The sequence below is a fragment of the Gallinula chloropus genome, assembly GCF_964237585.1.
Source record: "Gallinula chloropus genome assembly, chromosome: 26".
Taxonomy (NCBI): Eukaryota; Metazoa; Chordata; class Aves; order Gruiformes; family Rallidae; genus Gallinula; species Gallinula chloropus.
Window position 1 is genome coordinate 5,217,625 of NC_140111.1, and position 15,180 is coordinate 5,232,804.

Below are 15,180 nucleotides of genomic sequence, written 5' to 3' on the forward strand. Positions count from 1 at the left end.
ACCCTGTGTAGCTCCAGGCCTGGATGTTGGTGGCCCTGCCTGTGGCAGGGGGTTGGAACTGTGTCATCCTTGGGGTCCCTTCCAACCCAGCCCAGTCTGGGATTCTAAGATTCTTTTGTGCATTTATTTAGAAAAACCAAACAAACACCCTGCCCCCCCACCCCCCAAGACAGAACCTACAAACTTTACATAGGCAACATCAAGGGGCCGAGCCCCAACCGTACCAGCCACCACCCCGCCGGCCACCCCCTGCATCCCTGGCCCCTGCACTGGGCCACCACAAAGCGGCAGGGCCCAGCCTAGAGGAACCTGCCAGTCCCCAAAGGCGGCTCAGCCAAAAGCCGCCCGCAGCTTTCCAGGAGGGGTGGGTTCAGTGGACGGACAGACAGACAGACAGACAGACAGACAGCACCACTGTCAGGCACCCCCTGTGCCGAGCAAAGCCCCTGGGGGCAGCGAGAGCTGAGGTGCAGGCAGCACGAGTGCTGGAGGTGAAGGCACTGGGTGTACAGGGGACAGGAGAGGCCTGGGGACAGCACGGGGACCGCGGGCACGGCCGCCCTGCTGCCCTCCAGGGAAAGTGCTGGGAGATGGGAGGGGGGCACGAGCGTCTCGAAATAAATTAAGGAAATAACCAGAAAGGCAACAGCAGCACGAGCCCGTCCTGAGCCAGGGGACAGCTGGGATCCAGCACAGCCCTGGCGCTCGCTGCCGTCGCCATCCGCCCGTCCGGAGCACACCGCGTCACCGCGCGGGCTGCCAGGCTAACTGCAGAAGGAGCCGGTGGGCGGCTGGTGCTGCCAGGACCCTGGCGTGGGGCAAAGCCCCTGGGGCAGTGCAGCGGGGTCAGGGGGGCTGGTAGCCAGCTCCTGGGGCTGGGGCAGCCGCCGGGCACCCGCGGAGACGAGGTACGTGTTGAGGAGCTGGGCGATCTCATCCACCTGCACGGCAGAAGGGATGAGCTGGGTCAGGCCAGGGCCCCCACAGCAACCCCCCTGCCCCGGGGGAGGGGAAGAAGGGGTGGAAGGGAGTGATGCCCATACCTGGGAGGTCTCGAAGAGCAGGTCCCGGTCCTCAACACAGAGGTGGAAAGTGCTGCTGTCGGAGGCACCGAAGGAGGAGATGCGGCCATAGCAGAAGCTGTCCAAGGGCTCCAGCTCCCCTGGCTTGTAGAGCGAGACAGCCTTGGCCCCGACGCCGAGCCACAGCCGCTGGGACCCGGCCCCCACCGGGCTCTGCAAAGGAGAAGGGCGTCAGGGCTGCCCGCTGCCAGGGCTGCCCGCTGCCTCCACCCCACCGGAGCCTCACCGCGCGTAGGTCGACGTCGAAGAGCGTGGAGCCGAAGCCTGGCCACTCCCGCACCAGCGCCACGTAGGCGGCCATGGCCTCCGGCCGGCCCATGCCCTGCAGCAGCTTCCACTTCTCCACGATGGCAGCCATGGTGCTGGCCCCCTCCTCTCGCAGGCGGCCCCGCAGGCGCTGGTCCCGCTCCGCCCGCTGCTTGGCCAGCGCCTGTCCCCAGAGCCCACCGGCCAGCAGCCCCGCGCGCAGCCGAGCCCCCCGGCACTTGGTGGAGGGGCGATGGTGGGGGGCCGGCAGGCGGGCGTGCAGCACGTGGGGCGGGAAGAGCTCCTCCAGGCGTGGGAAGGGGGCGTGGGTGGAGAAGTCACTGTTGAGGCTCTGCAGGCGCAGGGCCGCCAGCGTCTGCAGCGTCTCCTCCGACGTGGGCACGTAGCCCCGCAGCACCATCTCGTGCGCCTGCGGGAAGGCGAGGCGAGGTGAGCCACCGCGGCACGGGCACCGCGGCACGGGCACCGTGGCACAGCTCTCACCTGCTCAAAGAGGAGGGCGAACTCCAGGCTGTCTCGTGGGACGTTGTCCGTGTCCAGGAAGCCGTAGTGTTTGAAGCAAAGCCGGCACGGAGGGTCCTGCTCCCGCTCCTCCCCAGCCAGGCTGCGGCAGAATGGAGCATCCCCATCAGCGTGGAGAGGTACCCCCAGCCCCCCTGGCCCCTGTCCCCCATAGGCAGCAGAGTGGACATTTACTTTTCAAACCTGGTGAGGACGTCGGCCAGCAGCGTGGCGCTGCCCACGGGCTGCTCCCGCCGCCGGGACTGCTCGTAGAGGGCAAAGAGGTTGGGGCTCTGGGACAGCCCCAGGCGTGTCACCAGCTCCCGGGCCACCTGGGCGAGACAAAGGCAACCAGCGGTGACTGCACATCCCTGGCCGCGGCGCTCAGGGCTGCAAAGGGACACAGACAGGTCACGGTGGGCAAAAGCAGGTGGTGCTCAGCACCCCCTCCACAGCGGCTTGGCTGGGAGAGAGAGAGACCCCACCCCACCTCCCACAGCACTCCTGCCCAGCCCTGCATGCCAAAAAGTCCCTCCCTGGCATGGATGCAGCCCCTCACCTCCTCGGCTGTGGTGTGGGAGCTGATGGCCACGCTGCAGGCAGCTGCCCCCGGGCAGTGCACGGTGCAGATCATCTCCTGCCGCCGCATCAGCACCAGGATCTCCTCCAAGGAGGGCACGCACTCCCGCCCCTTCGTCTTCCCCAGCGCTTCCCGGATGAAGCAGGCATACTTGGCCATCTCCGAGGCAGGGAAACGGCTCTCAGTCCTGCTCAGGACACCAAAAGGGTGGCATTGATGGAGGCCCCAGCACCCAGCGAGCTCCCTGCCCCGCGGGCAGCACAGCAGCTCATCCTCCGGCGCTCACCTGTCCAGGTGGAAGCGCAGGAAGCGCAGGACGGGCGGGGAGGGCAGGAAGGTGCAGCTCATGCAGGTGAGCAGCTGCCAGTAGTGCAGGTCGCCCTGCCCGCCCGGCGCCGGCGGCTCCGTGGTCTGCTTCACCAGCTGGCAGTAGATCTCATCCACCAGCGGCGGCAGGTCCAGGCAGGTCTGCAGAACGCCCTGCATCAGCGGCACGGGGTCCCGCTCCGACTCCAGCTGCTGCAGCGAGTTGAAGAGCTTCACGGCCTCGTCGCGCAGCGTGGTGTAGCTGCGCGGACCGGGGGCTGCGGGATGGGGTTGGGATGGGGGGGGTTAACAGCCCCCGTGGGTTCCCCCAGGCCACCCCCACCAGCAGCCCGGTGTTGTACCCTCACCCAATGCCTGCCCACCCTTGTGTGGCGCCCAGCCCTGCCCCACCATCACTCCCACCACCCCCGGGGTGCAGGATCCCTGCCCACTCCTCACCGCTTCGGTCCAGGCTGCCATAGGGGAAGGGCAGGAGGGGAGCATAGAGGGGGCTGCTGGTGTAGCGCAGGATGGGGTTGCAGCGGTAGATCTGCTCCAGCACCTCGGGGCTGCCGCAGTGTTCCTGGGAGGGCAAAGCCATGGCTGCAGCTGCAGAGGGGTTTGCTCAGGCACAGGCACCCTCTGCCCCAGGGCACGCAGGGCCCAGACTGCCCATCCTGGTCCCCGCTGAGGGCTGCAGGTCCAGACAGCTCCGTGCCACGGGCTCACCTCGACATCCCGCATGAGCAGCTGGGTGGGGGTCTGGACGGGCACTTTGCTGTCGATGACCTTCTGCACCGCACACACCCAGTGCACCGCCTCGTTGAGGTGCTTGGTGTAGAGGCGGTAGCAATGCTTCCTGCCAAACACCGTCACACTCCAGTACCCTGCGAGGGACACACTGTCCAGCTGCTGCCCACCAGAGCCTTCAACCCAGGGACCCCTGTCCCAGCCACTCCCAGGGCTGGGAAGGTGACGCAGGGCACGAGAGGCCAAAAGGCACAGCCGGAGGGGTGCAGCCATCCCACCTGTCTCCTTATAGGTCTGCTTGTCAGGCCAGAGCACGGAGCAGAGACTGGTGAGCACCAGGGAGCCCAGGCGCCGGGACCCCTTCTCGTTGCTGCTGTAGTAGTCCAGGGAGTCGGGTGTCAGCACGAACCAGTACTTCCGAGGTCGGATCCAGGGGGTCTTCACGCCGCCCCGCACCTCCCGCTGCAGCCAGCCTGGGAAGGGGAAGCCTCAGCCCCCGCCATCGGCACCATCCACCCCACCGGCTATCGGGCACAGGGTGTAGGGTCTGCCTCCCCCCCCGCCAGCCCAGCCGGTGTCCCCTGCCCCTCTGGGATGGCATCCAGACACAAGTGGGGCACGATCCTGTCAGCGCCGGCTGTGCCCCCACTGCTCCAGGGACAGAGGCTGCTGTGCCCACCTTTCACGAGTGCGTCGGGGTCATCCTCCACCGGCCCCGGGCCCTTCTCCACGATGAGGCTGCGCATCTCCTCCGCAACGAGCAGGGACCTGGGGACAACAGGGGACTAAGCCTGGGTGTCCGTGGGGATGTGCCACGGCTCCCGAGCAGGAAGCCAGCCTGGGGGCTGGGGTGAGCTGGGTCCCAAGGGGCTCTGGGCACCCCGCAACCCCGCGGTGGGAACGCGGCAGAGCCATCGGGTGCAGATGACCCCGGCTAAAAATAAGCTGTCGCGGCCCTGCCAAGGAATTCGGAAAATGAACAACCAGGAAGGAATGTTGGCAGCGGTGTCGACACCGGGAGGATGGGAGAGAGCAGGCCCCTGCGCCCCGGCACCCCATCTTCCCGGGCACGCATCACCCCAGGGCATGGCCTCTGCTGGTGGACACAGCCCAGCAGAGCCTCCTGGCACAGGAGCAGCCACGCAAGGCCCTTGTTGGCGAAGACTGCAGCAGCCAAACCATCCGGCACAGCAGAGGGATGAGGATAGAGCACGATAGTCCCGGCTCTGCTCTAGCTGAGGGATGAGCACAGCATGGTGCCAGCCCCGTAGACAGGATGGTACGGTGCCTGTCAGCACCAGTGCACCCTCCAGGATGTGTGTACCAGTGCACCAGACCCCCAAATCCCACAGCCCCATTTGACGGATGCAACAAGATTCCCAGCGTGCTGGGGGCAGGGTATCACTCACCGCTCTGAGCCACTGCTGCTGCGGGTGGGCTGGCTCAGGCTCACCTCCAGGGACCCCTGGGGAGGAAGGAAGAAGACATCTCAGCCCTATAGTCACCACCTGGCACTCCCAAATATCCCCCCATGACTGCTCATCTCCTCAACAGCCTAGATTTGGTCCCAGCAGGGCTCTCATCCCGCTGCCACGGGGCAGGGACCCCCAGTGCCCCCATGGCGGTGTCAGGAGCCAGGGCTGCAGCTGGGGCACCCCGGGGGCGTGGGGGCAGCCGCCGGGCACGCTGGCTGGGTGTCCCCAGCTGACCCAGCAGGCTGAACACCGTGCAGAATTGCACAAGGTCAGTGCTGAGTAATACGCTTACGGCACAAAGTCCCATTGTAATGGGGCCGCTGACTTCCTGCCCGCGGCGGTGGGACGCGGCACAGGGAAGTCCCTGGCTCTGCAGTGGGACTGAGGCCTGTTCCTCCTCGCGCAGCACGACGCGGCCGGCGCTGCTCACGTGACGGCCTCAGCACACGTGCTGGGACACGAGGCAGAGCCCAGGCACGGGCAGGCACCGGGTCAGGCAGGGCACCCCGGCAGAGCTGGGTGCGGGGATACGGGCGGCAGCGCCGGCGGATGCTGCCCTGGGAGACGTGCGGGCGTTCCCGCCAGCTGCAGCCCAACGGGGCAGCCAGAGGCCGGAGACAGGCTGGAGTGCACCATGGAACACCCAGAAGAAGAGACTGCTGCTAAAAATAGCGTTGGGGGGGTGGTGGAGGAGGGGGGAGCTGCTGTGGGTATGGCTGTGCCATGGGGCAGAGCCAGCGCCGCTGACCTGTGCCATTACGGGCACCTGTTGAGCGGCACCAGCACCCACGCGTGGGGCCAGCTCCTCCAGCCTGCTGAGGCCAGGGACGGGCCCCGTGGGCTCCTGCACAGCTGTGGGCATGGAGACGGTGCCCAGCTCCTCCGCCACAGGCGGTGGCGGCGGCGGGTTCCTTCTCAGGGATATAAATAAACAGGAGCGGAGCTGCGGCTGCAGGGCTGGGGCAGCTGCTCCCACGCTCCCAGGAAGGGGTGGCCCTCGCTGCGGCTTTCCAAGGATCCCCCCGGCTAAGGCGAGGGGCTCCCCAGGGGAGCTGGCGTCACTGCCGCCCACGCCAGCCCGGACCTCGGGAGCCAGCACGGCCCGTGGAACGCAGGAAGCCCAACGACAACGGCTCCTGCCATAGCTGCGCCCTTGGCACTGCCCCACGTCCAGCCCTGCCACCGTCCCCACTGCCCATCACCCCTGGGGAGGGGGACCCACTGCGTGGGGGGGGGCTCAGCCGTGCTGCAGACCCCGAGGGGGGCAGAGGGATGGGGTTGTCACCCACATCCCCTCCTCTCCAGGAGGCAGCTGAGCCGGGCAAGAGGAACCCCGTGGGCTGGGGTTCCCCCCCCCCCCCGCCGCGCTATCAGCCGTGCCCCACGCAGCCCGGCCGGAGGAAGCGCCGGTTTCCGCCGCTTCGCTTCCCTCAACAGAGGAAGCAGCCGGAGCGGGGAGATCCAGGCCGGCTCCCCGCGCCCGGCATGTGCTCCCCGGGGTGCCGTACGCAGGGAGCTGCCCCGTCGGGCCTGTGCCGGAGCCGCCGCCGGGCCCCAGCAGCCCGAACCGCGGGGGAATCTCGGCAACCCGGCCAACCGGTCGTCCCCCCACCCCGACTCAAGGCAGGTAACGGCCCCGGGGCGGGATCGGGCAGTCCCGGCCCCGCAGCTCCTGCGCCCAGCAGCCGGCGAGGGCAGCGCAGGGCGGGCAGCGCACGGCTCCGCGGGCGGCCCCGCTGCGGCCGAACCCCAAAGCCCGACGAGCGCCGGGACACAGCCCGGTACCCCCCCCCGGCGCTGCCCCGCCGGCTCCGGGACCCCCCCCCCCCACTCCCCCAGCGCCCGCCCGGGGTCTGCCCCGAGACAGCGGCCCCCGCCGCTCTCAGCCCCCGTCCCGCGGCGGGAACCCCCCGGCCGGCCCCGGGGACGCGCCAAGGGCAGCCCGGGCGGCAAGTTCAGCGGGGACGTGCCCGGACAGGCGGCGGCCGCGCTCGGCGGAGGCGGCGGAGACCGAGGACGGGCCGGGGCAGCGCCGCCGAGTGCCGGTGCCGACCGGCCGGGAGGAGCCGCGCACCGCTCGTCCCGCCGCGCCGCGGTGCCGGTGCCCATCGCGGAGCGGGTACCGGCCCCAACCTGGTCTCCCTGTGCGCGGAGCTCGAAAGATCCCTCCTCCTCCTCCTCCTCGGCCTCCCGGTCCGTCTCGCCGTAGTCCCGCCGTAGCAGCGTAAATCCCTGCCGGCAGCACAGCAGCCACCACAGCCCGCCCGGGAACGGCATCGCCCCGCCGGGACCGGACGGGACGGGACGGGACGGGACGGGACGGGACGGGACCGGACGGGACGGGCCCGCCGCCCGCCCGCGCCGCGCCGCGCACCGGCTGCCGCTGCTGCTGCCGCCGCCGCCGCCGGGACCGGCCCCGCCGCCGCCGCCGCCGCCCCGGGCGGGCCGGGCCGGGCGCGTCACCGGCCCCCGCCAATCGTTGCGCGCGGCCCGGGGCGGAGCCAACGCGCCCGGGGCGGCGGAGCCGCCGCTTTGCGTCATCGGCCGGGCGGGGGCGCGCGCCCCGCACCCGGGCCGAGGGGGGGGGGGCAGCTGTTCCCGGGAGGAGCCGCACGGACGAGCTGCAGGAGGGTCGGTGCCCGCCCGATCCGCCGGCGGGACGGTGCCCCCGGTACCACCCGCACCGCCCCCCGGTACCGGGCGGAGGGCGCTGGGTCTGGCAGCCCCGGGCTTGCACCGCCCGCGGCGTCGAGCAGCCCCGAGTGTTGCTCCATCCCCTCGACACCACGGCCCCGGTGCCGGTCCCGGGAGGTGTCTCAACGGCGTCGGGCAAGTGGCACGGGGCTCGGCGGGCACCGTGCTGGGTGCGGCCTGGCCTGCCGGCCTCGTGGCGCCTTCCTGCCGGTCGGGCACATGGCGCGTTCACGCCCGGGGCCTCGGAGAAGCGGCACGACTGGGTTCAGCACCGGGCTCTGCCCGGCAGCTGAGGGCCTACGGGCGGCACCCTCGGGCGCCCAGGCCCCAGCTGGGCTCCTGGAGGCCCAGAAGGGGTTAAGCACATCAGCCGCAGCGCTGGCTTGGCTACAGCTGTTGGGTCAACAGAGTCTCTGGTGATGCCGGGATGCGCACGCAGGAAGCGCCGGCTGCCAGCTCTCCTCCCACGCAGCCAGCGCTGGGCCTGTGCCGGGGACCGAGCCCCCAGCAGTGGCAGGCGTGAGCACTGGGGCACGGGGCAGAGCCTGCCAGCCGTGGGGACATGGGCCCAGTGTCGCTGGGTGATGCGGGAGGCGGTGGCATGGGAGTGGGGCTGGATTTGGGGCCAACCCCAGCACTGCTGTGGGACCAGTGGAGGAAGGAAGCGGGGCTGAGCTGCCCCAGGCTGGAGGCTGGGCAGGGAGCAGGGGCAGCTGCACCAGTGCTACCCATGTCCAGCCCTTGCTCCCAGTTGGCAGCAGGGGCGGTGCAGGCAGGGTGGAGGGTGGCAGTGGATGGTGGCTCACTGCCCCGGTGCAGCCTCTGCACGGGGATGCAGCTGCAGATGCCCAGTCGGTGGTAATAACAGGAGGTAAAGGGTCCAGGACAGTATCTTCCAGTCAGAGCACTGGGCTAATCCCGAGCAGGAGTCTGGGAACAAGCAGGAAGCAGCCCCAGCAAGACTGGGAGACACTTCCCTGTGTGTGTCTTGCTCCACCACAGAGACCCCCTGAGCTGCTGCAGCAGAGCCAGGTCCTGTCCTGATCCCAGTGCAGCTTCAGCTGGGCACAGTGTGTGGGGCTGCTGCACAGCCCAGGTGCTGTCAGGACAATGCCAGGGACCCCTGCTGTGCCAGCCCCAGCCTCAGCACCCTGTCCCTGCGGGAGGTGGGAGCTGCTGGGCAGTTGAGCCCGGGTGTGTAAGGGCAGAGGAGCTCATGGGGAAGTGAAGAGGGGAGAGGAAAGTCCCTCTGTCTGGTCCCCGGCCTCGGACGGGGGTTTCCATGTGGTCCTGGGGCAGGTTTTTCCCGGGGGGGGGGGAGGTGGGGGGCCCTCTGCTGTTGCCAGCACTTTTGGCACTCTGCCTGCTGGGCCGGGGGCAGGGTCTGGTCTGTGCTGGAGCGGGACCCTCGCTCCTGCCCCCAGCTGTCCCCTCTGACCGTCCGGACCGGACTGGCCTCACCACGGGGCTGGGCAGGGGGAGGGTCGGACCCGGGCCCGGACATACCTTCACCCCATCCCGGAGCCGCCACAGAGCCGGTACTGGTCCCTCCACATGCCCACAAGGAGCCTCCGCTCCCCAGCCCGGTCCCTCCGTCCCCAGCCCGTCCCCGCCCGCTCCCCGGCTGCCGGACCCCCGGCTCAGCGCCCGTCCCGTGGCCGCTGGACCCGGGCAGGAGGCGCGAGGTTCTGCTGCCGCCTGCAGGCATCCCCCGGCCAGCGCCGGTGGGCGCGGCAGGACCGTCCCCGCCACCCCCGGGCTCCGGCCCAGCCCCTACGGAGCAGCCCCGGCCCGCACAGAGACGCCTCTCGCCCGTCCGTCGGGATTCGACCGGGGTTTATTGGGATGGTGGGAACCAGCTGCCCGCCGGGCCCGCGCAGCGCACCCACCCCCCCCACCCCGCAGCACGCGGGACATCACAGCCGTAGCCCACCTCCCCCAAGCAAGCAGCACATCACGGGTGAACCCCCCCAAGCACGCATGACATCACTGCCTTACACCCCCCAGCCCAAGCATGCATGACATCACTGTCATACACCCCACCCCCCCAAGCACACGACATCACTGTCATACAACCCCCACCCCAAGCACGCATGACATCACTGTCTTACAGCCCCCCAAGCACTCATGACATCACTGCCATACATCCCCCACTCCAAGAACGCATGACATCACTGTCATACACCCCCCACCCCAAGCACACATGACATCACAGTCATACACCCCCCACCCCATCACACGATTGTTCCCACCCCCCATCTCCCCCTGCCCCCGACCTCTCCGCCCCCAGCACCCATGTCACTGCAGGGTCCCCGTGCCCATCCTCTGGGGCACGCGAGCTCTGCAGGGCTCCTCTTCCCTCTGCCCACGCGTGTGCGCTCCCCTCCCGGTGCCTCCCCATCCCACCCCTCCCTCCCCACCCTGCCAGGCCCTGGGGAAGGTCCGTACACGAACAGGGGCTCTTCTCCCCAGGGGTCCAGTCCCTGCCTGGGGCCACGGGGACCCCGCTCCTACACCACGTCCTGGCAGGTGGAGAGCGATGTCCGTCGGCGGTGGTTGGGGCAGCTGGAGCACCGTGGGTCGACCGGCCCCACGCAGCCAGTGGCACTGGCCAGCAGCCACAGCTCCCGGCGGAACCGCTGGCCCACGAAGGCGTAGAGCAGGGGGTTGAGGCAGCACCGCAGGGTCGCCAGCCAGCCGGTGATCAGCAGCGCCAGGTCCTTGCGCTGGCTCTGGGCACAGGTCACCCCCCGGCTGGCCAGCAGCTCGGCCGTGTCCAGCAGCACCATCAAGCTGTGGGGCAGCTGCAAGGCCACGAACACCAGGACAAGGGCCAGCAGCACCCGTAGAGCTCGGTGGGGCTGAGCGCCGCGAGCCGCCAGCAGCGTCCGAGCCACGGCCGCGTAGCTGGTCACCATCACCAGGAAAGGCACCGCGAAGCCCAACACCACCTGCACCAAGTTGGTGGCTCCTCGGGCTGCCCGAGAGACCTGGGAGGGAAAAGCCAGGCGGCAGAGCTGGAGGTTCTGGTGCTGCTCCATTCGGCTGTAGATGAACTGTGGCAGTGCCAGCAGCATGGCCAGCACCCAGGCCAGCCCCACCACCAGCCAGCCGTAGCAGCGCGCCCGTGGGCGCAGGCGGTAGGCGGCCGTCACCCGCACGATGGACACGTAGCGGTCCACACTGATGCAGGTGAGGAAGAGGAAGCCGCTATAGAAATTGAGGCCGTAGAGACCCTGCAGCATCTTACAAGCGACCGTGCTGGGTGACCAGCCCAGCCAGTCGGTGGTGACAGCGAAAGGCAGCGTGAGGAGCAACAGGAGGTCAGAGATGGAGAGGTGCAGGAGGCAGACGTCGGTGATGCTGTGTGCCTGGCGGGAGCAGGCGTATGTGAGCAGCACCAGCCCGTTCCCCGCCGTGCCCAGCAGCGAGAGCAGCAGGTAGATGGGAGGCTGGTAGGTGTGGGCAAAGACCTGCACCGTCTGCTTCTCGCAGAGCTCGGGCGGTGTGTCATCATACCACCAGAACCTGTCGTCCGAGGAGTAGAAGTCGGTGATGGCAGTCAGATCCTCCGAGGTGGAGCTGAGTTTCACCTGCAGAGAGGGAGGCTGGGTGAGGGCTGCTCAGAGGAGGTGTCCTGGCCAGTGTTACACCGTGGTCAGGGCATCCCTCCTCCACCCAGCCCTGCTGTGGTGAGCCCTGGTGTTCTATGGCTCCTGAGTCTACGCTCAGTGTGGTCCCTGTCTCACATCCAACCCCAAAACGAGCAGCTCGATCAGCCCAGTCATTGTGAAAGTGATTTAATGCTTCCCAAACAGCTGCCTGTGGTGCAGAGACGTGATCGTACCCACGCCATCCCCAAACCAGCACAACGTCCCAAAGCTAAACCACACACCCACTGTGAAGGAGCCGGTCCCCGGGGCTCAGCCCTGATTGCCCCGTCCCCTTTGGGGTCCATGTCAGCATCCCCAGGCAGGGACACACCCAAAGCTCCCATGCACCGCCCTGGGGGGACCCCTGTGCCAGCACAGCCCTGTACCCCCCAGTCCTGCTCCCAGCCACAGAGGTCCCAGGGCATCCCCCTGCCTTGCACAGGTTGCAGCAGCCATGCACAGTGCTCCCAGCTCCCGGCCACTCAGCCCTGCTCTGCTTCAGGCAGCCAGCACCCCATTGCCACGGGGGTGAGGATCACAGAACCATAGAATGGGCTGGAAGGGACCTCAAAGCCCCCCTAGTTCCAGCCCCCTGACACCCTCACTAGCCCAGGTTGCCCAAAGCCCCATCCAACCAGCCTTGAATCACTTCCACGTGTTTAAGACCCCGCAGGGCTCTGGCTCAGAGCAGCCTCACAGCAACAGGTCCGCTCTGGCTCCCATCAGTGAGCCCAGGCAGCTGGGTCTGCTCCCCCCCACACACACACACCCCCTCTCCAGGACTGCAGGTGGGATCCAAACCCAGCGCTGGGGCAGGTTGACTCCCCAACAGCCCCCCTCATCCCCTTCCCTGCTTCCCTGGGACCTGGAGCACCCAGCACTGCCCAACGCTGGTGAGGGGAATTCACCTCTCAGCCCAAACCCACACAGCTCACAAGAGAACCGTTTAAAAGCAACAAGAAAAGCCAGTGGGGAGGGGTCCCCCGGGGGTCCCCACACCCCAGCTCCCCTTCCTAACCCTCCCCCCAATTAAACCTCTTACCCCAAAGCCCCTCACCTGCTCCTGCATGGCTACAGCAGAACCTTTTCCCTGGGCAGCCCGCGGTGTCAGCACCCAGCAGGCTGCGGTTTGACGGTGTGTCGCTCCTGATACCGAGAGTGATGCTGAAGACGAGCCCAGCCCCGCGGCAGGAAGGAGAGAGAAGCCAGATGTGACCCCTTCTGCATCTTTTGATTTGTAGCATCCCCACGTCCGGGACTTTAAATAGCAGCTCCATTCAGCCCTTACCATGCCAGGCTGGGGGGGTTAGGGGGGGGGGGGACACAAGGCTGGGAGCACCCGGCTGTGGGGAGCAGGGCTGGAAGAGGGGACCCAAAGCATAAAGCAGACCCCAGCCTGCCCCCTGAGGCTGTTTGCAGGTCCTGCCCCGTGGAGGGGGCTGTCTCTGTGGGGCTGGGGGGAATGGAGTGAGGAGACAGCAGAGCGCTGTCCATCCAGGAATGGCTCAGCATGTGGTAAACGTGTCAGTTCCGGGATCAGGGGCTGCTGCTGATGCACAGTATCACCCCCACAGCCCGGGAACCCCAGCCCTGCTCTGCACCCCCACACCCCTGCACCCCCATGCCTCTGTACCCCCACCCCCCTGCACCCCCACCCCCCTGCACCCCCACACCTCTGTACCCCCACACCCCTGCACCCCCACACCCCTGTACCCCCACACCCCTGTACCCCCACACCCCTGCACCCCCACACCTCTGTACCCCTACACCTCTGCACCCCCACACCCCTGCACCCCGACACCTCTGTACCCCCACACCCCTGCACCCCCACACCCCTGCACCCCCACACCTCTGTACCCCCACACCCCTGCACCCCCACACCCCTGTACCCCCACACCCCTGTACCCCCACACCCCTGCACCCCCACACCCCTGTACCCCCACACCCCCACACCCCTGTACCCCCACACCCCTGCACCCCCACACCTCTGTACCCCTACACCTCTGCACCCCCACACCCCTGCACCCCGACACCTCTGTACCCCCACACCCCTGCACCCCCACACCCCTGCACCCCCACACCCCTGCACCCCCACACCCCTGCACCCCCTACCCCCACCGTGCTGGGCAGGTGTGTTCCTGGTTGTTGACAGTAAAATTCCCCCTCGCTGACCCCCCCATTAAGGGGAGGGATTAGTTCCTGTGGGGCAGAAGCCCCACTTTCCTCTCCCCAGGGGGGCCAAACTGATCCCCAGCTTTAAAGGGCTTTGGGCCGTTTGGCATGGTAATCCCTCAATCCCCCTTTCTCCCTCTTTGCCGGGGCTTATCCCAGCTCTGCCTTTGTCCCTCCTGCTGCCTCCAGCCCTGTGCAGGGTGCAGGCAGGGTGCTGGCTGGCCTGGGAAGCTCACTGCCAGCACCCATGGGGGCCCTGGAGCTGCTGTGCCCTGGCTGGAGATACAGGGGTGTCCCCAGGGCTCCTTGTTGGAGGTTCCCATCCTGCACAGCAAGATGCTGGCTGCAGGGGGATGCCGGCCCTGGGGCTGCCATCCTGTACCCTGCATCCTGGAGGAAGGCAGGAGGGAGGGTCCTGGGGTGAACGCTGGCCCTACAGCCAGCTGTGGGTGCAGAGCAGGGGGGGTCTGCATGCCCCCACCTGCACTGTCACAGACCTGGCCCAGCGCAGGGGCTGTGGCCAGAGCAAGCAGCACCCCTGGGGTGTCAGGGCCAGGGATGGACCCAGCAGCACGGTGAGGATCTGGGGGATGGGGAGGTCGGTGCCCACAGCCCCAGCACAGTTTCAGGCACAGAACACCTCGTGTGCCACCCGCGGCCGACAGCCCCGGCTTTCTGTTCCCTCTTTCGCCTGTCAGCCCCAACCTCCCCTCTGCCCGCACAGGAAGCGTCTCCAGCGCCCGCTGCTCACAGCTGACACCAGCCTTGTCCTGCCTGGTGGCAGCCAACTGCCCGGGCTGGTGCTGCCAGGCCTGGGGGGTGCTGCCATCCTGCCAGCAGCGTGGAGCTGCCTCCACCCAGCATACCCAGGCCAGGCTCCTGCCCAGCACCCAGACTTGGACCCAGCAGCGCCCAGCTGGACCTTCATCCCTCAGGGATGGGTTTGGGGGCTGCACAGGGCTTGGGAAGGGGGATGGGGATGCTCCACAGGGCTGGAGAGCACAGGGCTGTGTATGTAGGCCACCCGGCTGCCAGACCCCCCCCCCCTCTCCACCCCCCATCCCCTCCGTGGGTGTCTGGGGGTGTTTGGGACCAGACGAGGCTAAATCCTGCCTTCTGCACCGCTGGAGACACAGGCGACCCGCAGCCCCCAGGGCCTTAATCTGCGCCTTGATTACAAACTGCCGCCACATCTGCTGCGGGAGGGGTCGCGGGCACCGCGCCAACCCCGCACCGCAGGGCCCGGGCTGCGGCCAGGGGGCACCCACGGCTGCGGGGGGGGTGGGGATGGGATGCTGGGGGGTCCCCACCGCACAGCCCAGTGAGGGCTCGGGGCTGGGCTGTGCGGGGCTGGGGGGGGCTGTGCGGGGAGCTCCGTGCACAGCCCATCTCCTGTCCTGTCCCACGCTCCCCACCCCGCATCCTGAGCCCACCCAGGACCGCGGGTGCCCCGTTGAGCATCCTCCGGGGCGCGGCAGCGGGGGAGGCTGGACTGGGGTGGGGTGGGGTGGGGAGAGGGAGGACCGGGGCTGTGCCCCATCACCGCTCCCCCTCGATCCCGGGGCCGCCCCCCGCAACCCCCCCGCCGCCACCTCCCCCCCCACCCCCCCCGCCCCGTGGGCGGAGCCGCCGGCCCCGCTCCGCCGCGCGGCTGCAGCACCGGGAGCGGCGGCGCCGAGGGCGCTCGGGGCGCTCCCGCG

The 15,180-nt window shown here is 68.6% G+C and overlaps 2 protein-coding genes across 3 annotated transcripts; both read right to left on the minus strand.

Annotated features, from left to right (window-relative positions):
* Positions 1 to 198: 198 nt before the first annotated feature.
* On the minus strand, positions 199 to 7,279 carry PLEKHH3 (pleckstrin homology, MyTH4 and FERM domain containing H3). Of its 2 annotated transcripts, XM_084275553.1 has the most exons (13): positions 7,095 to 7,279; positions 4,896 to 4,951; positions 4,166 to 4,254; positions 3,765 to 3,959; positions 3,466 to 3,623; positions 3,196 to 3,319; positions 2,717 to 3,014; positions 2,410 to 2,617; positions 2,046 to 2,182; positions 1,833 to 1,953; positions 1,309 to 1,758; positions 1,044 to 1,235; positions 657 to 941 (listed from the first exon to the last, which is right to left on the minus strand). In XM_084275553.1, exons 1-13 carry the CDS (start codon positions 7,236 to 7,238, stop codon positions 765 to 767), a joined length of 2,349 nt encoding a protein of 782 aa, XP_084131679.1. In that variant the 5' UTR covers positions 7,239 to 7,279; the 3' UTR covers positions 657 to 764. The 2 variants fall into 2 exon arrangements, with proteins under 2 accessions (XP_084131678.1, XP_084131679.1); XM_084275552.1 differs by having other exon boundaries at positions 199 to 941; positions 1,309 to 1,953.
* Positions 7,280 to 10,103: 2,824 nt separating this feature from the next.
* Positions 10,104 to 12,377, minus strand: CCR10 (C-C motif chemokine receptor 10; the record flags this gene model as incomplete). The annotated part of the gene is made up of 2 exons (XM_084275422.1): positions 10,104 to 11,248; positions 12,366 to 12,377. 2 exons carry the CDS (start codon positions 12,375 to 12,377, stop codon positions 10,166 to 10,168), a joined length of 1,095 nt encoding a protein of 364 aa, XP_084131548.1. The 3' UTR covers positions 10,104 to 10,165.
* Between the last annotated feature and the right edge of the window lie 2,803 nt (positions 12,378 to 15,180).

Bases quoted from the DNA above. Each gene is read 5' to 3' on its own strand.
- PLEKHH3 (XM_084275552.1), bottom strand. From the start codon at position 7,238: ATGCCGTTCCCGGGCGGGCTGTGGTGGCTGCTGTGCTGCCGGCAGGGA. The intron at 3,624-3,764 runs GTGGGATGGCTG...TGTCCCTCGCAG, and splicing joins GCAGACCTATAAGGAGACAG to GGTACTGGAGTGTGACGGTG. The intron at 1,236-1,308 runs GTGAGGCTCCGG...TCTCCTTTGCAG, and splicing joins TCGACGTCGACCTACGCGCG to AGCCCGGTGGGGGCCGGGTC.